The sequence below is a fragment of the Pararge aegeria genome, chromosome 18 (assembly GCF_905163445.1).
Source record: "Pararge aegeria chromosome 18, ilParAegt1.1, whole genome shotgun sequence".
NCBI classification, from domain to species: Eukaryota; Metazoa; Arthropoda; class Insecta; order Lepidoptera; family Nymphalidae; genus Pararge; species Pararge aegeria.
Window position 1 is genome coordinate 14,574,626 of NC_053197.1, and position 25,499 is coordinate 14,600,124.

The 25,499-nt window shown below is 36.5% G+C and overlaps 1 protein-coding gene across 1 annotated transcript in view; it reads left to right on the forward strand.

The window, feature by feature from the left end:
- LOC120631684 (alpha-(1,6)-fucosyltransferase) overlaps nt 1-25,499 on the forward strand; it is a 44,311-nt gene that overhangs the window by 8,325 nt on the left and 10,487 nt on the right. Inside the window, exons 2-5 of the mRNA XM_039901352.1 lie at nt 6,541-6,729; nt 17,228-17,350; nt 17,925-18,137; nt 22,082-22,247. Of these exons, the coding sequence (XP_039757286.1) occupies nt 6,593-6,729; nt 17,228-17,350; nt 17,925-18,137; nt 22,082-22,247 (639 nt within the window). The 5' untranslated portion in view covers nt 6,541-6,592. The remainder of the gene's footprint in view (nt 1-6,540; nt 6,730-17,227; nt 17,351-17,924; nt 18,138-22,081; nt 22,248-25,499) is intronic.

A 25,499-nucleotide genomic window follows, 5' to 3' on the forward strand; every position in this document is an offset into this window, starting at 1 on the left:
TTGTATTACTACTTCTTTCGATGTTTCTGTTTTTGTTACATTTTAAATGTTGTGGTATACAAATAAAGAGTTTAATAATAATAATAATAACGTTTAACCGAATAACGAAATACTGTTGAAGTTTGCATAAGTATAGAAGTTGTCATAAGGAATCACCCTGTAAAAATATGAAATCAAAAGAAGCATATTTTTTTTTCATACAAACTAATTCAAAATATTCTTAAGTGTTTAGATAGATAGATATAGGGTTGTTATAAGTGTGGGTATTTTATCTTCAATAGAAGATAAAATACCGACACGCGCATAGTACCTACGCTACGACACAATCTAATAAAGTTACACGAATCACTTGATTTTAATTTTGCATGGGCTGTATCTGAATTCTATCAAAAGTATAGCAGTGGTTTACTCAAAAACTATTAGCGTTTCGCTTTCACAGATAAGTCTCAGATACGGTAAATAATGTACCTCTTAAGGCTGTGAACTAATATTTCGGTTTTCATTTAAACGGTGTATATAAAATATAAGTTCAAAAACTGAAACCCAGCCACGGAGCGTTTTTATTTTTATATTTAAAACTCCAGCAGTTTTAGACTTAAAAATTAAAACCACGTAAAAGCTGAAAACAATTAGGTGCATAATAAAAGGTTTTAAACCCTGATTTAACAAAAGAGATCTTATATTTAACGATTTTTTATAATAAGTTATGGTAGCGGGCTAACTTGATAGGGGTAATGATGTTATATTGAACCCATACCTCTACTTGGATTTTACGCGACATAGTATCGGAACGCTAAATCGCTTGCTGGCCCGTCTTGGTCGGTATTCTTCTTCTTCTTCTTTGAGTTAATGGCTTTTTGTCGGGTCGGTATTCGTTGGGTTGTAACTAGCCACGTTCGAAGCCTACCACCAAACCATAACAGAGAATATTCAGGAATTATAAAATACCAAATTGCCACTTCCGGGATCGAACCTGGGACCTCCCACTTAAAACTACAGCCACTGCGCCAGGGGGGACGGCAAAATTTAAGTTCTTAAACTGTAACGTTATGGATTATCAGAACCTACATCTTTAAATAATAAATAAAGCTGAAGAGTTTGTTTGTTTGCTCGAACGCGATGATCTCAGGAACTAGTGGTCCGATTCGAAATATTATTTCAGTGTTAGATAGCCCATTTATCGAGGAAGGCTTTGAGCTATTATATATCATCTCGCTAAGACCAACAGAAACATAGTACCATTCGATAATATATCGAAATGACAAAGTTGTTACCCTTTAGAAGTGAAAAAAAAAGTCCGCGACAGCATGTGTATATTTTAAACTCAAATTCAAAATTTCTTCATTCACGTAGGCCTATCACAGGCACTTATGATTTATGAACCGTTCATACATATTAAATATATGTTTACATAATTGTAAGGGGATGGTGATAACTTCGTTGGCCAACTTAGACCTAAAGCTACGAGGGTTCCAAACGCGCTCTGGTCTAAGAGCCCACTATCTCACTGTAAGTTAATATTAAGCTACGAACCCAAGGTTGTTTTATACCGCTAGTTATTGATAAAGTAGGTAGTACGAATAAATTGGGTAATGTATGCACTTATGAATAACAAAACATAAATAATGCAATGGCGTCAACCTTAAAGAAGGGTGTAACAAAATATTAGCGAAGCATTAGAAGTTATGCTGCCTCGTCAATGTAATTCCAAGAACTTCTCACAGGTGGCATTTATGCAATGACTATGGTTTCCACCGGCGACTTCGTTGTCATCAGAGTAACTGTGTCCAGAGATGTTATTATATACATATTGGATATAAGCAGGCGATACTTTGCGGAATTTCACAGTTTAAGGTCAATATAACTCTAACAAGTTTTTTTTTTCTGCATAATTTGTAATTCTGTCAGTTATATCGAAAATCATATTTTTTTTTTATGAATGTAGTTACAATTAATTGCTGGTGTCTTATGAATAAATAAATAAATAAACAAGGTTTTTTCTTTTTTTTAAATGTAGGTAGGTACTTTCGTACCAACGTCATCAAAATGCCTTGTTTGAAATTCTAAAACTTTATAGTAGCATTATGATAATTAAGTTTAATGTGCTATACTCTGCGAAAAGCAGGGGAATCATTTTTAATAATTCATTGTAAAGTCATCATCTCCTGAGGATGCTCCGGTTTTGGAGCGAAACGTGCGTAGAGGGTACCCAATTACCGGAGATCAGTTTGACGTGGAGTATAAAGATTGAAGGAATTATAAATTACATCATACAGATTCTCCTGCTTTCTGCGGAGTATAGCAAATTAAGCTTTATTTTCATAATGCTTCTATAGATTTCAAAAATTAAAGGTTAGAATTTATGGCGTTTATGAATACTTATGGCATTTTTTTAAACTTGGTACAAAAGTACCAATTAGTTTTGAAAAAAATAGGAAAAACTTGTTTAAGTAAAAGGAAAAGCATTCAATTGATCGTTTCTTAGAATAACATATTTCCTTAAATCCCCGCGGTCGTGTCTCAGTAGTTATAAGTAAAGTGATCAAGCTTTCTTTTAGTAACCACCTCACATTCAAAAGTGCATACATACATACAAACGTATGAACCCTAAAATCACAACACTCCTTTTTGGGCAGTCGTGTAATAAACAGTTTCATACAAAATTCAAGATCCCTTTAAAATAATTGTCGTTTCAATATTCGGTCATAAAACAGAATACAACAAAGTAAGTACTTCATATTATTATGATTTGTTTTGAGGTGACTGGTATTATTACACCGATGTACATATCGAGATAACTGTAGTCGTTAGCTCATCGAGTTGTTAAAGTTGGGAACACACAGCCAAAACGCCACGCAAAACCTCAACCGCAAGACCGCGATGCTACGTGTGTTGAGTCAGTATTTATTAAGATAACCGTAAACTCATCGAGTGATTAAACCCAAAAACATGCACGTCGCCATTCCATTATCATTACAAGATTATATTAAAATGTTATTTTATATTCCGCTAGCGTACCCAGCCCGCTTCGCCGGGCTAGATTTTGCTTTATTTTATTTAAACAATGAACTTACATCATTAAATTTTTAATTTAAGTCTCATAATATATTAAATCATTTATTTCTCTCCGTATTCATTCTCTTCTCGAGGGGGTGAAGATCATTATCTACACCCATGTACACCCAACAATAGAATATCATCATAGTAAATAAAAGCTGTATTTTACAGTTCAAAAATAAGAGTGCTCCGATCGTCACCAAACTTTACAGGATTACTCGCCAGGTCAATCCGGAGATTCCCTGAAAGTTTCATTGAAATCAGTCCAGCCGTTTCGGAGCCTATACGGCACATACCCACATACTTTCTTTACTTACTTTATAGATTACAAGTTAGCCCTTGGATGCAATCTCCTTTGGTGGTAAATGATCATGCAGTCTAAGCATATGTAGGGCTAAACAGTTATGGAAGTTGAGTTATGTTAAATCCATAACTCCAATAGGTTTCACAGCGCTTACCGCTGCTCCGCGCCCGCGGATTTGTTAACCCCTCAGGTTCCTCACCTCAACATGGCTAGCATGGGCGGGAGACAATTATATCCCCAGGGAAAGGATAAAAATGAATCTTCTCCCACAGATTTATCAACTCTCAGAGCATTGGGGCACAAGTGGAAATAATATTCAATTAATATATATATATATATATGTGTTATAATAAACGGGGGTAAACTTCTGCTATTCCTTGTTCCCGTCCTTTAGCAGGTGGACACGTTAATTATATTAAAACACATATAAACAATATATTAAAACACATTCAATCAATCGTGATTACTACACGATTGATGAATAAACGTCAAGGCTGCTCGGAAGCAGGCCACTCCGCTCTCATCCCTCACAAAACAGAAAAATTCTAAAGATTGTTAAACTTTAAAATGATGTTGGAAAAGAGCAATCTGTTGAGTTTCTTGCCGGCTCTTCTCGGTGGAATCTGCCTTCCGAACCGGTGGTAGAGTTCAAACAAACAGACTGACTTGACGTTTCAAAAGTGCTTATTAATTAGGCCTACTTGAAATAAATGAATTTTGAATTTTGAATCTTCCCTGTCAGGGAATATAATTTTTGTCTCCTGCCTGTGCTAGCCCTCGAGGTCGGTGTGTCATAGAGCGTGTGGTGTTGTGTGTGTGGCTATGGCATTATGCAACTCTAGATAATCAAGTGTTTAATGTAGCGCGCACTCTTCATGTTTTATCAAGGACAGTATCCTCAGTGTGAGACTACCAGTTGGCCGCGACTTTCTCCGTGAGCAATAGATAAATAACCAAGTACCTATATGTAAAAACCTTTCTCTCGTATAATATAAACATTCGCTTCAGTCTTGTTTTGGAAAAACAACATCGAAATCCTTGAAACATATTCAAGTTTGCGTTTTATACAAACTTATTATTTACGCATGAGTTTAATAAAAAATCCTTTATTTACATGCGAAATTAATAATAATTTTAAACCAAAATTAGATGGCAGAATGAATTTAGACGGGCTTTCCTTAACCTATCGCGCTATCACATTTCAATCAATAAAATATAAGATTCTTTACGGTGAAGGGAGACATCTTGAGGAAATTTGCTTGCCTGAGAGTCATCTATTATGTTCTTAACGGCGTATGAAGTCTACGAGTCTGTCCTCGGCCAGCGTGGTGGACTAGTGTTAAACCCTTCTCATTCTGAGGAGACCCGTGCTCTCTAGTGGGCTGGCAATGCGTTGATGATGATGATGATTCATATCCTATTCTTCCCTGCAGATGCTATCGTTAGCACTACTTAGTTCAGATTAAATTGATTTATTTTATAAATTTAAAATGCATATAAAATTTTTCGGAACCGACAGGATTTGAACCTGCGACTCTCTGGCAATCGCGGCCTGAGCGCTTTCTCCGATTAAGCTACGGCTCTCCTACCGTCGATGCCGAAATTATTATATATGTCTTTCACATCACTCTTATAGCGACTGTAGCGTCATCTAGTAGGAAACGTTGCAGTTACGATCTACTTTTTCAAAGGTCCATATTACAACGAGACACGTTTGAAATAAGAGAATAAATTGATTTCACTACACAGATAGATGGAAAGATGACGCAATACTTCTCAATCGACTTCCAACCGAATCAGTAATATTAATTAAGTATTGTAATTTTATCAAAAGTTGTTTGAACAATTAAATAAATATTTAACTGAAGAGATAATTTGTGTCTTAGGAAACATTTGCACAAATACTGGCCACCATATGTCCAAATATTACAACGACCGAACAATACGGTAACTAGTAGTAATGCAAACAATCAATAATAGTTACTTAATGAACCATTTTGTGTCACTATTAATCAGTTAAATTAATGAGGATTCCTTTTTATTTATCTAACTTCCATAGCGGTGATGGCCGAGCGGGTAGGACTTCGACTCCACTTTCGGGGGGTCGAGTTCGTATCCCAGCACGCAACCTTTAACTTTTCTAAGTTATGTGCGTTATAACTGGCTTCAACGGTGACGGAAAACATCGTGAGGAAACCTGTATGCCTGAGAGTTCTGCATAATGTTTTCTAAGGTGTGGGTGTCCACTAATCCGCACTGGGCCAGCGTAGTGGACCCCTTTTTATTATGGGAGGTCCAGACCCGTGCCGTGTAGTGGGGTGGTAATGTGTCGATAACGAGCTGGTTTTTGAAATGTTAATGAGGCAATACCATACTTTACCTTAGAAAAGAGTGCAGAATGCAAACCTATAGGCAAAATTACGCTAATATCGGTTTATACGTAGCAAAGCTTATGTTACCTTACATCGGCTCATTAACTGTGATGATCTAGAACGAATTTCGCAAATATAGCTTGCACCCGGAGTCCAAGACCGTGGGTTCGATTCCAAAAACTGTAAAATCGTTAAACCAAAAATGGTTTCGTGTGTTGAACATGAATGTTTTTCATTATGTGGGTATTTATCTGTATATTATAAGTTTTTATGTATAGGTATTATTCATAAAAACTTTCAGCAGTCATCTAAATACCCGATAACACAATATTAAGCCAAGCTAGTTATTTTATAAATTAATGTAAATATACTACGACAGTACACACATCGCCATCCAGCCCCAAAGTAAGTCGGTTTAAGGCGAGGGTGGAACTAGAACTGTTTGATCTAGTTCCCCCCTCGCCTTTTTACCATCGAATCGCGATGCACCGTAAGGATCTGCATCCCTACGTGGTCGATATACCGCGGACGCGTACGAAGCGCTTCGCATCTTCGTTTGTGATCCGCACCGCTAGTATCTGGAATGCCCTTCCAGCTTCCATTTTCCCCAGTACCTACAATATGAGTACCTTCAAATAAAGAGTGAATAGGCATCTTCTAGGCAAACGAGCTCCACCTTAGGCTGCATCATCGCTTACCATCAGGTCATTAAAAAAAAAGGACTAACGAGAAAGAGAGTTTGGAAACCTCTACTCTAGACCGACAGAGCAGTTTGATATAGGTACATAGATATTTTACTTGTTCCAGACACTCCAACCACCCGCTGTCCTAGCAGACAAAGCACAAGAATGCGCCGTTCATGATGAAACTCTATCCCAACGGGCACTCGGCTCTCAATGGCTACTTTATGATGTACCTGGCGAAATGGAAACGAGTCGCGGTACTGTTGCTGATCATATGGATCGCTGTCACATACCTGGTGATATCGCCGCTGAGGTAATTCCTTATTTATTTATTAACAGATTATTTAATATAAAAGGAAGTAGTAGAGCTCTTTGTGACACAGCTGTGTGAGAAGTGAAACCACCATGCTTATGTCTGCCGCTGAGAAGCAGTGTTTTAATGCTGTGTGTCGTTCTGAAGTGCGTGGTTACCGGTGTAATTGCAGGCAGATTAGGCTTAACACCTACGTCTCAAATTGATGGACACAGGGCGGCATGTTGCAGGACCTGCTCCTTGCATGCCCCTGCGAAGTGTTGCTCTGTTTATAGGCGAGGGTTACCCACTTACCATCAGGCGGGGCATCTGCTTGGTCCGTCAATTATTACTATAAAATGTAATGTAAAATGCTGTGTTTGAGTGGTCTGAGAGCATTTTGCCGATGTATAGACACGTGAGGCTTAATATCTACCAGTGGCGTGCACAGGAATTTGGATACAGGTTAAGCATCAAGAAGTATACCTGCAAAATCCTCCTCTGTTGCCAGTTATATGAAAATTTTAGGGTAGGCAGCGCTTTTGTGCTTGTATGAAATGCAAGCCGCTGACACATCTACACCTCAGGTTTATGGACACATGGACGACACTTTTATGTGCTCTTTGCATAAATGTGTTGCTCTGGTTAGAATAGGCACTGGTTTTACGCTTACATCAACGGTGAACCATCTGCTTGATGAGTCAGAAATAACTTTAGAAAAAGAAGGAGGTTATCAACAAGGATGCTTTCTTTTTATTTATGTTTGTGCATATTTGATATTTCCTACATTCTTTTTTGTTTTGTTTTTCCGAAATGGTCTCATTTGAATTTTAGGTAGGGGAATTTTTTTTTTTGGTAAATTATGTTTTCGATCTTTACGACAAACGAAAGTAAAAAAATATGTCCTTGTTAAGTATTTAAATAAAATATCACGAGTGATATTGGTTGGTTTAACATTTGGTAAAAGACGTACTTAAAACAATAAAAGAACATTTTTGGAATCTACCCGATTTGTAAAAGAAGAATTTAACAAATCCGTCATTAAATGTCGGAATTATGCCCGAACATACATAAAAAGAGAGCAACCTTCTTAATTTTTTATAGTTATTTGTGACAGTAAAAACAGAGCAAAAGATAAGAGAAAGAAGGGCGTAATACATATCTACTGACAAATATCTTTAGTGGAATAAAAAAAGGAAAATTAATAATAAAAGGTTCTGGATTCGAATTTTGAATTTTAGCAGATTACAAAATTATTCAACACAGAACGTAAAGTGTTGACGAGTATAGAGCTGTAGCTGAGTACCATGAAATTGACATGCCGACTTATTGCTCGAGACGTTATTATTGGAAGTAGCGTGGTTAATGCAGTAAAGCCTTCGGGGATCGAAAGGAAATTAGTTTAAGGCGCGTCACCAAGCAATATGCTGGCCGTTTTATGGTAAATTTATTGCCTATTCTACTCGTTAACGAGGTTTGAAGTGGTGCTATAATCAATGGGAAAACTGAAGTAATATGATAATTGAAAAAATAATATAACGTGAGCGGTTTATGAGTATGATAACGCGGGTGAAACCGCGGGGACAAGCTAGTTCATTTGCCTAAATCGCTGTATTATCGTTGTTTAATTACCTATTTATTACTAAAAAAAAGTTGGTGATACTTTATTTAGGTGTTGTTTCAAAGGCCCAAGGTTTCAGAGAGCTTGTTCATTTGAAAAATTAAATTGAAAAATTATTTGACTGGAAATCTAAGAAAAGTTCCTCTTACATAATGTATGTTGTCATTATTGTGACGCTATGCTCAAAACTATATTCGTTAACTTAAAACTAAAGCTAGGAGGGTTCCACACGCACCCGGGTCTAAGAAAAGCCTACAGCAAACTTAGCATTTTTTTTGTTATCACTATCTCAGAGTCAATTAATATTTAGCTATGAAGTAAGAGCAGCGGCGTGCATAGCCTTCTATATATTATATAGAAAATCTCCAGTACGAGTTATAAATACTTAAGGGTAGGCTTTTTGTAACTCTTACAATGCCTATCGTTAAGTTTTTTATAACTCGTACTGGAGATTTTCTTCATTTTATATCATCTGCATACCCTGTGCATACCTTCTATGCACGCCACATTGGAAATAGTGGTCTGATTAATTGGCAGGAAAGCGTCAATTGCTTAAAAATTCAGAAAAGTAAAGTCAGTTAATTAAAGTCTAATGAATAGTAGTAGAAACGGATGTCCAAGCTGCATTCATGCCTACTCTGAAATTTTGCAATCCCGTATATGAATTTAAAATTCGTAACGAGGTTGCGGAGAGGCATGGAAATCGCCTAAGGACGCAGCATCGTTGCTGACTACAAAGTAGCGAGACGAAGTATGTAAATAATGCAGGCGAACTACTCACGTGCGAGTACCAAGACTGGTAAGTTTTACTAGCATCCCGTCTGGCGTAAACTTTAGTGGCGCAGGGACGTTTTTAATATTTAATTTTCATTTTAAATGTGCACTGTAGAGATGGCGCGATAGAGAATTTTGTTTGGCTTAATCTCTAATCCTTGGCTTAATCTCATAATCCTATATGAATGCTGTCATATCATCATCATCCTTACATTAAGCCAACATGCATTTATTGATGGAAATAAGGATTTAAAAAAGTAATGAGTTCCAGAATCTCAAGAACTACTTTCGCATTCTTATCATCTTCAGACGGAATCATCTTCTTCATCGGAAATAGCGACTCGAAGTATATAAATAAACTAGTTGTACCTTGCCACGCTTCGCTGTGGCACATTGTGATTGAATGGTTGAGAAAAATAGATAAAAACAATCCTTGATGCGTATTATATATCATGCTAAAATTTCAGCCCGATTATTGCAGTACTTTTTGAGTTGTGGAAGCGTACAAAAACCAGCATAACATTTATATATATATCTTAATATATATAAATCTCCTGTCACGATGTTTGTCCGCGATGGACTCCTAAACTACTTAACCGATTTTAAATTAAATTGGCACACCGTGAGCAGTCTGGTCCAACTTAAGAGATAGGATAGCTTAGGTCTTTAATTATAGTCGCAATTTTATTTTATTGTAAATTATTTGTCTATGATTAATTGACAGTCACAACTCACATGTTATATTTATATATATACTACTATACTCATTTAAGGCTTAGCGATACTGAATACTTAAAAAAACAAAATCAAACGCAGACGAAGTCGCGGGCAACAGCTAGTATATATATATAGATAATATGTGTTTTAGCACCAAAGATGTCCCTCCTACTTCCAGAGGCAACCGGTATTATTTGGAAATTATAGATAGTTGCAATCATTGACTGCAAATGTTACATAGACTCTTCCGCACTTAAAGTTTTAGTAGTAGTACATATTAAAGCATTTTGTGGCAAAGCTTGTCCAGGGAAGTCCCTACTACCCCCATTCCTATTAAAGCTGCTAAGCTGCGTTCCAGTCCGAAGGGTGTCATTTCATAGGATGTGTTCCTTGCATGGCATTCAAAGTGTTCCTCTGTTTATGTAACAAATTATGGTTTTTCACTAGCCATTAGGTTACCACAGCTTGGTCCATCATTTATTACTATAAAAAAACCTTTAGGATGTTATCAACAATTATAATAATATAAATAATTTTAACGCCCCCACAATCTACTCTAGGGCTAAAATTTTTCAAAATCTGATGGTAAGTGACCCTAATTTAACAAACATGAAACTTTTATTAAATTTTATTACTGTGGGAATTTTAGTATAAAATTTTCATTTTTTATCATTAGCACCCCGTAACAGATTTTGTGATTTAAAATTCATTCAATACATTCTTGTTTGCTCGTAACATAGCCCAAAAAAATTCTGTCCAAATTTCATGTCTAAAAGAGTTAAAATTCAAAAATTATTTTTTTTCCAATCATTAACGCCCCCGCTATATATACACTTCGGAGATTTAACACTTATAAAAAAGTTAGCCTATCCATTAAGTCAATGTATTCTCTACATGGATGCAAAATTTCAATTCAATCGGATGTATAGTTTGTATTAGTTATTGTAGTTTGTAATAGTTTTAACGGAGCAACCGTAAAAAACTATAGATTAATATATTAGTATAGAGTATAGATATAGATAATGCAGGCGCACTACTCACGTGCAAGTACCAAGACTGGCTAGTTTTGCTAGCATCGCTTTTGGCGTAGAGACTTTTTTAATAATACATTTTCATTTTGAATGTGCTTCGTTGAAGGAACTATATTTCGCATAGAATTAAATTCTATTTTAGCATTTATGATTATGCAATATATTTAAGGATAATACAAATATACATTTTCTGTTGGAAATAAAGTCGACAAAGATAGCACGATGAGTAAATTAAACTGTGCTATTCTCGAGTAATATTTAAAAATTCTGTTTAAGTTCTGCACTTCTTGTTTTAATTAAGTAGCGCTAACATTTCCATTCCTCAGCCTTTTGATACCAGTCATATCAGAATAACAAAGGCAGCAAGATGAGAAAATAAAATCTACAGAATTTCGGGTTCGTTTTTTGGCGTTTTTATCCTCATTACCAATCGGTTTGAGTTATAAAACCCTGCGAGGAACGGTATTATAACAAACCGCATGTACAAAGTTGCGAGACGTATTATAATATTAATGGATACGGAAAAAATATGAATTAATATATAATGTCGCAAGTGCCAAAACTGATAAGTTTTTTTTAGTATCGCGTATGGCGTAGACTTTATTAGCGTATTTAAAATTTAATTTTAAATGTGCTTTGTTGGAGGACTATAGAGATTGTGCCATTGAGAATTAATTATATTATTAAACCATCATGCATTTATTGTTGGAAATAAGGGTATAAAAAAGGGAAACTATAAGCTTTGCAGAATCTCGAGCATCTCTCGACTTTAAGCACTCTGTTTACCTGTTGGACTACGCCTAAGTCAAGGAAATGAACTCTTAAGAATTTCGGTTAGCTTTTTCAGCGTTTTTTTTCTCACCATCAATCGGTTCCAGTAATAAAACCTCCTAAGAAACGGTATTGTTCTGGACTACAAAGTAGTGAGACGGTGTGTTAACAATTGTTGCGAACTGCACATGTGCAAGTACCAAAACTAGCTAGTTTTGCTAGCATCGCGTCTGGTGTCAAACTTTAGTGGCGTAGAGACGTTTTTAATATTAAATTTTCATTTTAAACGTGCATTGTTAAAGACACAATAGTAGGGTATAACGCGATGAGTAAATTAAATTTTGCAGCATCACAAATTTTATTTGTTTTCTACCGTCAACATTATGATCCAACATGCATTCACTATTGGGCATAAGGTTTTGAAGACCTTCCTAGCGCAGCAGCGATCGCTGTGATATTAAGTACTTTTATTTGTTCTTTTTTAAAATTTATTTCATTTTTAACTCTAAATTAACTCTTGTTATACTAATAGCGCAACGTGCGACGCGGTTGTTTGCTCAGTCTGATACTGGAGCAGACTGAAAATCAGCGCTGAGCAATGCACAGCATAAGGCTGAGTTTGCGACCATTTGCCATATTGCTAATATTAATTGATAAACCTTTATTTAAAAATCTTGTATTAACAATAGTGTATGGCAATAAAGGACGTTTCCGGCAGTGGCATTTTGGAAATTTATAATTTCTGAATTTTGTCTTATCTGATTTGGTGGTAGGATTCTGCTCACAATAAAGCAGAATATAAAGCTCATATAGTTGCGCATGCGCACGACTGCTTGCACGGCAGGATACAACATTGCATTTGTACCCATATAGATATGGTTGAGGAGCATATGTATATTGATCTCAAAATTGACTTTCGTTTTAATTGGCAACCCCATATAAACTATATTTGTGAAAAGCTGAGAGCTATATTAAGTAGGTTATACATACTCAAATATAAACTTCCTTACAAGACGCTGAGATTACTATACTTGGCACTAGCAGACTCAATAATTGGATACGGTCTGAGTAGTTATGGTAGAACATATAAAACATATATTACCCGAATATACAACCTACAACTAAAAATGTTAAAAACCATAGTACCTAAAAAAATCAAACTAAAATACTCAAAGGAATGCCATGAATTATTCACATATTGTAAATTATTGCCAGTGCAGAGCAAAGTTACGTTAGCTGTACTTAAGGAAGAATTTGGTAATATACAACATCTTAGACGTAAAGGGCGAGATGGCAATTTACGGAAACTGCCTAGTTATAAAAAGTTTATTCTACCGAAAACACATAATGTGTACGGAAGAAGGAATTATAAATACATATTACCCAAAATATTTGAAGATCTCCCACCTGCTTTGCAATGTGTAAATGGAAAAAAACATATATTTTTAAGAAATTGTAAAAGACATTTTTTAGCTAATAGTTCAAAAATGCCACTGTTTGATTAAGATTGTTTAAATATTTTTACATTAAGATTAAGTAGTTGAATAAATTTTTTCTTTTTTTTTTTTTTAGATATACACTTGCGAACCTGCCATCCCCACCATAAACGCATAGTTTCTAAGGGGATGGATAATTATGTTGGAAAAATATTTGTAACTTTTTATTTTGAACAATAAATTAAAAAAAAAAAAAAAAAAAAAAAAAAATCGTCCGTCGCTAGTTACCACCTTACCTGCGAAGAAGCGCCGCTAAGCTATTTAGTGTTCCGTAACGATGTCGCGTAGAAACCGATAATAAACCACCGATAAGGGGGTTGAATAAACCTGCCATACCGCTAACAGGTTAGCCCGTTACGTAAATAATGTTACAACGTTAGACCAAATTAGTAGTTAGTTTTAAGTATTAAAAATACCACTTGCTTCAACAGTGAAGGAAAACATTTTGAGGAAACTTGCATGCTAGCACCGTACTCTGTAATGTTCTCAAAGGAGTGTGTGGAATGTGTGGAGTCAACCAATTCACACTGGGCCAGCGTGGTGTATGCCCCCCTTCTCATTGTGGGACGAGACTCGTTCCCTGTTGTGGGCCTGATATGATGACGATGACTCAATAATTCCTTCAGCCTTTGATACTCAATTGCTACCAGTCTCCTGTTCACAAAAATATACTGAATTTCGAATGGATCGTAGCTGAACCTTTAAGGGTTGTTAAAACGTCACCGGAGGAATCGAGCGAGCGGGAAAGCATGCCAGGAGTTTAGCTGGGACTCGAGGAATTTCGGAAGGAATGGGACGATCTGAAGGTACCTCATGTGAGGGTCCTACCCAGGCTTAGCTCGACGTTGTGACTTTCTGGACTAGAGTTAAGTCGTAACGCCCTCGTCACGGTCACGCGGGCGTAAGGACCCACGTCCGGATGACGTCATAAACCGGGGCGTTCGTCTTCGCCGCCAAAAACGCTGTGCAGACATTGCGTATGTGCTACGTAATTGGGACACATTGTGGTAAGATCGTCTCGGTCGCTAAGGACGTGTTTGGGGCGTCTCGAAATTAGAGTTGTATTGGGGTCGGGAGCGTAAGTGGGTGCCTAGAGCTCTAACGGGCTAATTAGGATGTCGGTCTGTTCAAAAATATTGTAAACTAGCTACTGCCCGCGACTTCTTGCGTGTCTTTTTTTGTTTCATTAAATTTAGGTATTGTTCTACAGATATTTTTAAACTTGAATATTCTTGTAAGAAAATCGGGTTTAGTTTTTCAATTAAGTGTATCTCAAAAAAGAAATATTTTGTTTATGTGTCGTCCTTAATTTTTTTAAACTCGCTTTAACTTTTAAATTAAATGTCCGATTGCAATGAATTAAAAAGTATTTTAATACTAAATAATATGATAAAACTATTTATTGAAATAATAATTTATACTTCCATACTTATGTAACCCAATTTTGTACCTACCGGCGGTCTAAGAAAATTTTAAAACAAAAGCTTATGTATTTGTAACTCGTTTCATTTTATATCACCCGCATTAATATAAGGCATATTTAATATCCACATAATTTTGATCCAACTGAAAATTCACTGTGCATATGAGTCTATTTCAATAGCTTATATATAAATGCTTGCTGCAGGAGTGAAGTTCGAAGTTTTATTCAGGCCGCAGACGGTACGGAGTTTTAGCCTAAGGGCCTACATATTGTTCGCGGAAAGTTAAGGATATACTTTTCAAGCGAAATAAGTATTGTAGAAGAGTAGCTTTCGGGATATATATATTTTAAATAATCGTTAGTTAAATTTCTCATTATGAAATAATGCAAAAGCTAGTATTGCTCTCGTTCTTCGTCTACGTTCATTACAGTTTTTTTTACAAATATCGTGGGAACCGTAAGTTTCTCAAAAAGTAGCATTTGTTACCTACTCTCCGTTTTTTCAAATAACTCTATGCCAAAGATAAAGTTGATTGGTTCCTTAGTTAGGGCGTAAAGGAAGGACAAACAAACAAATAAACGGACACACTTTCGCATTTATAATATTAGTTAGGACTAGGATAAGTGATAGCATTATTTCGTCTTAAAGTGGTGAACCTTGTAATAAGTGATTATTTTCAATGTCTTCGGCAAAATTATGAAAAAGAATAAACAATTTAAAAAAGTATAATTGTGAATTCGCAAAAAATACCTATGTAACTTTTTCTTCGGACTAAGAGAAATCCAAAAAATCAAATATCATTAAAATTGGTCCAGCCGTTCTTAAGTTATAAATGGTGTAACTAACACAATATATATATATATATATATAGATTTTTTTAATTAATTTTCCAATGGAGGCGAAAATTACATGATAATCGGAGTTCCTGATTTATCGCAACAGTCCTACTAATATTGACGGCCGACTGGCGCAGTTGGCAGCGACCCTGCTTTCTGAGTCCAGGGCCGTGGGTTCGATTCCCACAACTGGAAAATATTGATGTGATGAACATGAATGTTTTTCAGTGCCTGGGTGTTTATCCGTATATTATAAGTATTTATGTATATTATTTATAGAAATATTCATCAGTCATCTTAGTACCCATAACACAAGCTACGCTTACTTTGGGGCTAGATGGCGATGTGTGTAATGTCGTAGTATATTTATATTTATTTGATATTATAAGTGAAAGTCTGGATGTTTGTTACTAAATCACGCAAAAGCGGCTGAATGGATTTTGATGAAATTTGGCATGCATGTAGCCTTTGACATGGAAAAGAACATAGGCTACCTTTTATCCCCTTTCCTCAAGTAGTTCCCGAAGAAAAATTGAAAATTGTTTACGAGCTAAGCCGGGCGGCAGACAGCTTTGAAATTTGGTATGCATGTCACCTATGTTATGGAAAAGGACACTTTCTATACTGATCTCTCAAATAGTTCCCTTAGTAAGATTAACACGAAGGAACGATTTGAGAAGTCCACGCAGACGTAGTCGCGGGCCGAAGCTCGTTGTTTTATAAAGAAATTAAGTTATGACCATATTATAATAGTTTTACGAGTAGTTTCTCAAAGTAGTAAAACCCAATACTCATATAGATGTTTATAAGAATAGTTATTTGTCGCTGTGTTATCTTAATTAGGTACGGAATATTAAAAAACCGAAATAATAGTTATTGTTTTGCGTATAAAGCGATTACATATAGCAATCAAATGCTTAAATGTACCCTCAAAATCAAAATTAATTTCTTTCACGTACTAGCTTATAAGCTTAATAAGTTATATAACACCAGATAACACTTATTAATTGAATCACTTGTTATTTTTTTTATTTTTTCTGTTTATTTTGTATTGTTGATGTTATCAGTATGTTGTAAGCAAGAATTAAAAGGCTTTTTTTTTTATTTTTTTTATTTATTTTTTATTTTTTTTTATTTATTATTTTTTTTATTTACTAGCTTATAAGCACTTTTGTGTAATTCTACGTTTGTAGCAAAAAACGACACAGTTTTAATAGAAACGCATTAACTTATTAATTAAAGAAATGTACATTATAAACATAATTCAATTTGGAATACTTTAAGACTCATTATCGGCCAACCAAGTTTCACTGAACATTAAAATTTGTGATTTTTGTACAATTGAATCAATCACGGGAACAAGCCCGCAGACTTTGACAATTGATAGTGTACCTACACTGCCAAACCTTGTAGCTAACTTCAGGGTGTCGGTTTTTTGTGACGGCGCATTGTCCAAATTTAATCTCATAATTTTTCCCTAACGCGCCAAAAGAAGTATAATTTTTTTTCTTTTCAATAAATCGCTGCGTATATTTATCGATGGAATATATCGATATATTTTTACATTTAATTCCTACTCTAATGCAGTGGTTGTACGGGTAAATATGAATTCCCTTTGCACCCTTAACTTGTGGGAGAATCCGGTGGGTGCACGGGTAGCTTCCCTAGCTCCCTTCTAACTTATCTTGGCCCACGATTAAGTCTGCAGCTCGGGATAGGTCTGGATGGAAAAATGTAGTCTCGGCCCTATGCACCACCAGGTGTTGAAGGACTCAAAGAAGAAGAAGAGATGATAAATAAATAAATAATAGTTAGTTAGAAATGGAGTAAATGTCAAAACTTGTTTCAGATGCGACGGGACTACAGAAGATTCGGCCGACTTTCAGGAGAGATTGAAAGCTGTCTCCATGCAACTGGAGTCCCTGAAGCAGCAACACAGCAACCTCATTTCACAGATAAAAAAGTCCTCAGGGTATGTTTAAATTTCGCCTTTGATATTTTTTGCCGGCCCAGATATGAATTTACGTGAATATTTTTTTCGCTTTGTCCCAGAGCCGACTGACTACTTAAAACTTTACAGGCTTTATGACTCGCTCGGGAAGTGCAGTTTTTTTTTTTAAATAAGACGGTAACAGTTGTGCAGTAGCATTTCTTTTTAGGGTTCCGTGCTCAAAAGGTAAAACGCGACCCTATTACAAAGACTCCGCTGTCCGCCTGTCTGTCACTTGACTGTATCTCATGAACCGTGATAGTTAGACAGTTTATGTTTTTCTGTTGCCGCTTTAACAACAAATATTAAGAAACAGAATAAAATAATATTTAAGGAGGCTCCCATACAACAGACACAATTTTTTTTTTTTTAGTTTTATAGATAATGGTATGGAACACACATGCAGGTTTCATCACGTTGCTTTCCTTCACCGTTGAAGCAAGTGATATTTTAACTGGGTTAGAATAGTAGACTACGGACTTCAACCCTTCTCATTTTGTAAGGAGACCGGTGCGCCCTGCATTGGGCCATATGATGATGCTTTATTTGTTTGCAGATTTAACGTAAACCTTAACGACCTAGAAACGTCCGCCCTTCTTCACAATGGTGGTGGCGCATCCGAAGAGTATGAGAATCTCAGACGAAGAATATACTCCAATACTAAAGAGATATGGTACTTCGTCAACCACGAGCTGACAAAGATCAAGGGGGAGGATGTACAGACTGAGAAGGTACAGGCGATTTTGGACCAAGTTGCTGATAGGAAGAGGTAAGTGAACTAGTCTAGAACTGCACTCATAACTTAATTTTACAAAGAGTAAGTTTTTAGCTATTTTGGGATACTACGTGATAAAATCAGAAATGAGTAGTGGAAGAACCAGAGTTATCTACATAGCTCACCGAGTTGCGAAGCTGAAGTGGAAATGGACGGGGCACTTAGCTCGGAGGACCAATGGACGTTGGGGTTCCAAGGTGCAGGAATGGCAACCCCGCGGCCCTAAACGCAACGTTGGTCGGCCCCCAACGACGGGGACAGTCGTCAAACGAGTTGCTGGGAGCCGCTGTAAACAAGCGGCCCAGGATCGTGGTGTTTGGAACTCCCTACAAAAGACCTATGTCCAGCAGTGGAATTCAATAAGTTGGAGTGATGAAGTTTTTAAGTAAGAATAATAGGTTTCTACGCGACATCGCACGAAAACACTAAATCGCGTAGTGGCACGTCTTTGTCGGTAGGGTCGTAACTAGCAACGGCCAAAGCCTCCAACCAGACCAGACCTGAGAAAATTCGGAAATTATAAATTTCCAAAATGCCTATGCCGGCACCGGCGTACTTAAATTCACAGCGCTCACCATTGCGTTAGGGGGGTCATCAAAAATCCTCTGCATATCCCGGGAAAACCATTTCACGCTGACGAACTCGCGTGCAGAAGCAGGTAGCTCATAAATAAGATTAAAGAACGAAGCCTTTAATTGGCTTAACGCATAATAGAACGGAAATCAAAGGCTGCACGCACCAGAAACTTGTGAAAGTATTCAATAAGTTGTAATGTCAATAATGGATTTATTATATTCTTACATATACTATATATACACATATATATTAATCGACACACTATCATTGCTTTTGGTGTTAAGCAACTAAAATTATAAGTAAAATCTTTGTCGGTTTTCGCATCGAAAATTAGATATGTTGTTCATATATCACATTTCTGATAAAATGCCGGTTTACACGATTCGTTGAAACTGTCTCGATAGAAATAATTGAAAAGTTTTAGGCCGCCTTCTTCTTCTTAGATCTTTATGAAAATGTTGACATAAAATATATAAATGTAGGGTATCTAAATGTTTTGTAGTTAATTTTTATTTAAATTACTATTTTATATAGGATATTTCCTCCTCTAGTTTAAAAAAAAACAATTTATTAGTTTGTACAGTTTAAACCGAGCTACTCTTAGAAATCAAAATTAAAATGAGATTTTTCCTTTAATACTTAATAATTATAATCGGCGGAATGAAAATAATTATCTGAACTTTTAGATGTCAGATGTGAAACCCCCAAACTATTTCGCATAGAAAACCTGCTGATTTAAAGTAAATACATATGACATAATCAAAAACCCTATTTTACCGAAGTAGTAAAAATTGCCGAAGTTTGATATTACGCCCACGCTATCCCTACCCCTACTAATATTATAAATGTGAAAGTAAGTTTGTTTGTTATTCTTTCACGCAAAAACTACTTAAAAGATCCTCATGAAACTTTGTACACATATTCTTGGAAGTGTTAGAAGTAATATAGGATACTTTTTATCCCGACATTAAGCTCGGTTCCTTTGGGAGAGGGGATGAAAGTGTTTGAGGATTTTACACCATAACTCCGACAAATTATAACAGATTTAAATAATTATTTTTGTACTATAGAGGTTATAACATGTGTTTTATTCTGCCCAAATTTTGTGTAGATCTGATGAATGTGTTGGAGATAGAGGACAGAACTCCTCAGCGGACAGCAGCAAACCACTCATTTAAGGCTTAGCGATACTGAATACTTTAATTTTTTTTAGAACTAGAACCAAATTGAATGCTAAATCAAAAGCAAAATCAAACAAAGACGAAATCGCGGGCAATAGCTAGTAATATTATAAATCCGAAAGTGTGTTTTTTTTGTCCTTCCTAAACGCCCTAACTTAGCAACTGATAAACTCAACTTTGGTCATAAATTCAGTTTATAAAAATTAAGCTTAATTTGCTATACTCCGCGAAAAATAGGAGAATATGTATGGTGTAATTTATTTCTTCAATTTTTATACTCCACACTAAACATAGTTAAGTCTTAACAATTATTCATTGTAAAGGCAACATCTCCTGAGGATGCTCCGGTTTCGGGAGCGAAACGTGCTTAGAGGGTAGATTGTCGAAGGGTACATAGTCGATATATTCATTCCGCAAAGTAAGGCTTGCTTCTATCCAATATTGACTTAGTTGAAAGTACGGAGAGTAACATACTCGTAGGTTTTTATCCCAGGAAAAAACGGTGCCAACGGGATTTGTCAAAAACTATATTAAATTCTGACGGGCATAAGCGAGTAGAAAATAAAATGCAATCGGACCTGATTCGACGCTCATCGGTTAAAACAGACGCTATGTCGAAGGTGAAAGCGTCACGGATTTTATGACACGCTTTGTATATAATGTACCTTCGGTAGTACGGTAATAGGTCAGGCTTCATGTCGGAAGTTGACACGCTATTCGAAAAGCATAGCGGTCATATAAGGGAAGAAGTTATATACAATGTGCCCTGCTGTTAAAGTACCGGGCCACTGGGTCCACGATTTTTCGTAGTCCTGGATTGACCTGGATTAAGTGTTCCGATGCGATGTCACGTAGAAACCAATAAGGGGTATGACTACCATACTCCCTAACAGGGTAGCCCGCTACCATTTTAGACGGCATCATAACTTACCACCATGTGAGATTGCAGTCAAGGGCTAACTTTTAGTGGAAAAGAAAAAAAATACGAAATATATCGCACTCGACTTGACGCAAATCTGTTCATGTGTTGTTCTTTTTCAAAAATTCTGGACCCCGTAATGGAAAAAACCGAACCCTTAAGGAATCTCTCTGTCTGTCTGTCTGTTTGTCTGGCATTGGTATTTTTTTCGCTAGACTTGTACAAATAAAAAAAATCACAGAACTCCCCAATGCCTTACAATTTTTCAATCGATCCTGGAATACAAAAACACTAGAACTCGTGATCCGTAGTGGAAAATGCTAAACCCTAGACCGAAACTGCTACTGGTCAATCAAGTCAACTCGAAAACGAGCTACTTGATGTGCTTCGATCTTATCGTGATTTTACGATACTTGCAAACAGGTTTTTATGATTGCGTGATTTTATGACTTGTTTCATTATAATACGAACTTATTAAAATGGTTATTCGTTTATTATGTAAATGGTTGATAACAAAAATGCAAATGGGTTTTTTTTTATTGTTCAACTGATATAGGTCATCGTGTGGATTCCTTGGGGCAAATTTTATCAATTAGTTCTTAACGAGGGATCAGCAAACGGGGCGTTAAAAATAACAGGCACGTTAGATGTTTACGTTCTATTAGATATTTGACAGACGGTCAATAAATCAAGTATATGGCGAATGCCTCTCACATTACCCCGGGGTTTAAAGCGTCTAAAGCAAAATGTGTTTTTTTAAATTTCGATGTTGCTTCAGAAGTGTGATTGATACTGTAAAAGGTAAAGGATACTGCGAAAGGTTAAAAAAAAATGTTAAGTAGGAAACTAAAAATTTAAAAAAAAGTTGAATAGGACACGTAGTATTTTAAGGAAACGTTTAAGTTTGCAACGTTCTGAAATAGAAATCGGGTTGCGACACTGTTGAATATACTGTGGTACTGTTTAAACTTAGTTTTTTTTTCCTTTGCTCTTTTTTGTATTAGTTTACGTAGTTTTGTTCTATAATTTAAGTTCATATTTGTTTTTTTTAATTTATACTACTTATACTCTCATGTTTCTCTTTATCGTTTTTTCTCCTTCTAACTGACAATGTAGTTTTTTATTAGTAAGTTGTGGCAGTCTTTAAGTGGGTCTACAATATTATATTTATATGTTTTTTCATTTTTTGTTTAGTTTTATAAGAGTTGTTGTAAACTGTTTATTGTCCATTAAATAAATAAATATATGAAATCTTGTTTCAGATCATTATTATCGGACCAGCAGAAGCTAATAGAGATCGACGGATACCACGAATGGCGCCGGACAGAAGCTTCCAACCTTAGTGATCTCACACAGAGGCGGCTCAAAGCATTACAAAACCCTTCCGACTGCAGGGATGCTAGGAAGGTCATCTGCAATTTGAATAAGGTAAGATTTTATGTTTGTAAATACCAAAACATCTCCGCAGTACATATGTTATCCTGGTACTTTAGTATTACAAACCCTTCCGACTGCAGGGATGCCAGAATGGTCATCTGCATCTTGAATTAGCTAAGATATCATGTTAGGAAATGTCAAAACATCTCCGTACATAATATGTTATCCTGGTACTTTCGCATTGCTAAACCCGCCCGATATCAGGGATGCTAGGAAAATCTGCAATCTGATCTGTAAAAGTAAGATTTTTTTGTAAGGCACCAAAACATCTCGGTACCCCCATTTTATGTTACACTGATAGTTTTGGTCACCTCCTTGCGTAGGTCACAGTTTTGGTCACAGTTCATTCGCCTGGCCTTACAATGATGCAAGAACGTTCTCATGATCGGTTTTGCTTCAAAGCCGTTTAAAAATAACACTTTTTGAAATAACAATAGACATAAAATATTATTCCTATGAAAAATAAGAAATTTCACTATCAAGGCAATCTTATGATATAAACCTTGCTCATTACAGCACGTTATTTGAACACGGTTTAGGAGATAATGTTAAATTAAAGTATCGCGTGATTACGTTGGTATATGAGCGAAGTACCTACGCGGCTGATATTCTATTTCGTTACGAATGATAATCATCGAGGGTCAAACCGCGGGGAACAGTTAAGGTACATCTCAACGTCATCTTCTATTTACACAATATTAAAGCGGTGGCAGCCTAGTGGCTAAGGCTCCGGCCTACCGAACCGGTGGTAGATTCAATACAGACAGATTGAATTGACGTTTCAAAACTTCTAGTAAACGAATTTTGAATTATGCATTCCCATCGGGGAGAACGAGTTTCATCCCTTTAACTTTTCGGATTTCTGCGCGTTTATAATTGAAGCAATTTAAATATTACTAGCTTTTACGGCGAAAGAAGCTCTTCTCTTTAAACCTCGTTAAAACTTCTCTCCCAGAAAGAGGAGCCCTGTGCCCAACAGTGGGACTTTAATGGGCTGAGGGTGTGTGCTTATTTGCCATGCTTGTTTCTGCCGCCAAGCAGTATTGCTTGCGGTCTGAAGGGCGTGGTGGCCAGTATAAATAGGTGTAGGCAAATGAGGCTTAACTACGCCTAAGGTTTATGGCACTTTGTAGGACCTGATCCTTGCATGCCCTGTGAAGTGTCGCTCTGGCGATAGTTCTCGCTTAACTATCACGTGGGCAATATGCTTAGTCCGTCAATTATAGTAGTAGTAGAGTTATTTTTGACAGTGCTCGTTTGGAGAACTACTACAGCCATGCTTACTTCACTGTTGGCGCGGGTGTCCTCTCAGAGTGAGAAGCAAGAAATTAAAAGACATTTTTTATTTTATTTTGACGGCCGATTGCCGCAGTATACAGCGACCCTGCTTTCTGAGTTCAAGGCCGTGGGTTCGATTTCCACAACTGGAGAATGTTTGTGTGATGAGCATGAATGTTTTTCAGTATACTATTCATAAAAATATTCATCAGTCATCTTATTACCCAAAACACAAGCTACGCTTACTTTGGGGCTAGATGGCGATGTGTGCGTTGTCGTAATATATTTATATTAATTTTATATTTTTTATCAGTAAACACATAAATCATTATAAAACGGATAAGAAAATAATGGAGTATACGTCTGATATAAATCGTTGCAAGACGCTTGTATGAAATTGTCCCGAGATGCACTTACTTGTTAGATTGTACCCGATGATTGCAGGAAGAGTGTTATTTACATGTGCATCGTTTATTGTGGTACAGGGGCAACTAAAATTGCTGAATGATAGGCAATACAAGTTGCATGGATACATTCCACTCATCATCAGCAACCCATTAGGTACCGGCCCACTAGAGCACGGGTCCCCCACAGAATGGGAGGTTTTAGGCCGTAGTCCACCACGCTGGCCAAGTGTGGATTGGTAGACGTCATACGCCGTTGATAACATTATGGAGATCTCTCAGGCATGCGTGGCTTGGCGTGCATAGAGGGCATGCACAGGGTATGCATATGTAATAAAATGATAAAAACTCAATCTCCAGTACGAGATACAAAAACTTAAGGATAGACATTGTTAGAGTTATAAAAAGCCTACCCTAAGTATTTATAACTCGTACTGGATTAACATAACTAATTTTATATGATCTGCATACCCTGTGTATACCCTCAATGCACGCCAGTGCAGGCATGCAGGTTCCTTGGCGATGTTTTTCTTCACTGTTTAAATCGAGTGATATTTAAATTGCTTAAATTGAAAAACGCACATAACTCCGAAAGGTCAGTGGCTGGGCTCGAACACGGTCTCCACGAAAGGAAAGCCGATGCCTTACCCACTATGCTTTCACCGCTTCAATCTCCTTACTAGTATCTAAAAGTGCCAGTGTGAACTTTTGACAGGAAAATCAAACCCAGGACTTCGTGTTAGTCATACTTGCTAACTACTAGATCAATTATAGCAGATATAGTGTCTAAGTTAGCACCTACATACATTTTTCCTTATTTGTCTTTGCGGTTACTGATAAAGCATGCGTATGTTTACTCGAATTTGGTTTTCAAAGATTGTATGTTAAAGCGGTGATAGCCCAGTGGATAGCACTTCGACCTCACTGTAATGGTGCCGAGTTCGAATCCCAGCACGTACCTCTAACTTTTCTAAGTTATGTGCGTTTTAATTACAAAAATATCACTTGCTTCGACGGTGAATGAAAACATCGTGAAACTCACGGGCATACAGGTTTCCACCTGTATGCCCGTGAGTTCCACAACGCACTGCGCCAGCGTTGTGGTCTACTGCCTAACCCCTTCTCAGTAATGGGTTGATGATGGAAAACAATCGTGTTTAATATCCTGGTTTATGAGCCTTATATCCATCTAATAAGGTCCAGGTTAAGAGCAAGTGTGATGATTATTACGGCAATAGACACATCGTGAATATTTTATAAATTATATACATTAATACTTTTTATATACAGATTGACATCCAGACACTGAAAAGCCTTCATGTTCATCTCACAAACATTTTCCAGTTCTAAAAAAAATTAAAGTATTCAGTATTGCTAAGCCTTAAATGAGGGGTTTGCTGCTGTCCGCTGAGGTGTTCTGTCCTCTATCTCCAACCACATTCGTCAGATCTACACAAAGTCTGGGCAAAATTAAATACATATTATAACCTCTATAGTAAAAAAAATATTATTTAAATCGGTTATAATTTGTCAGAGTTATGGTGTAAAATCGTCAAACACT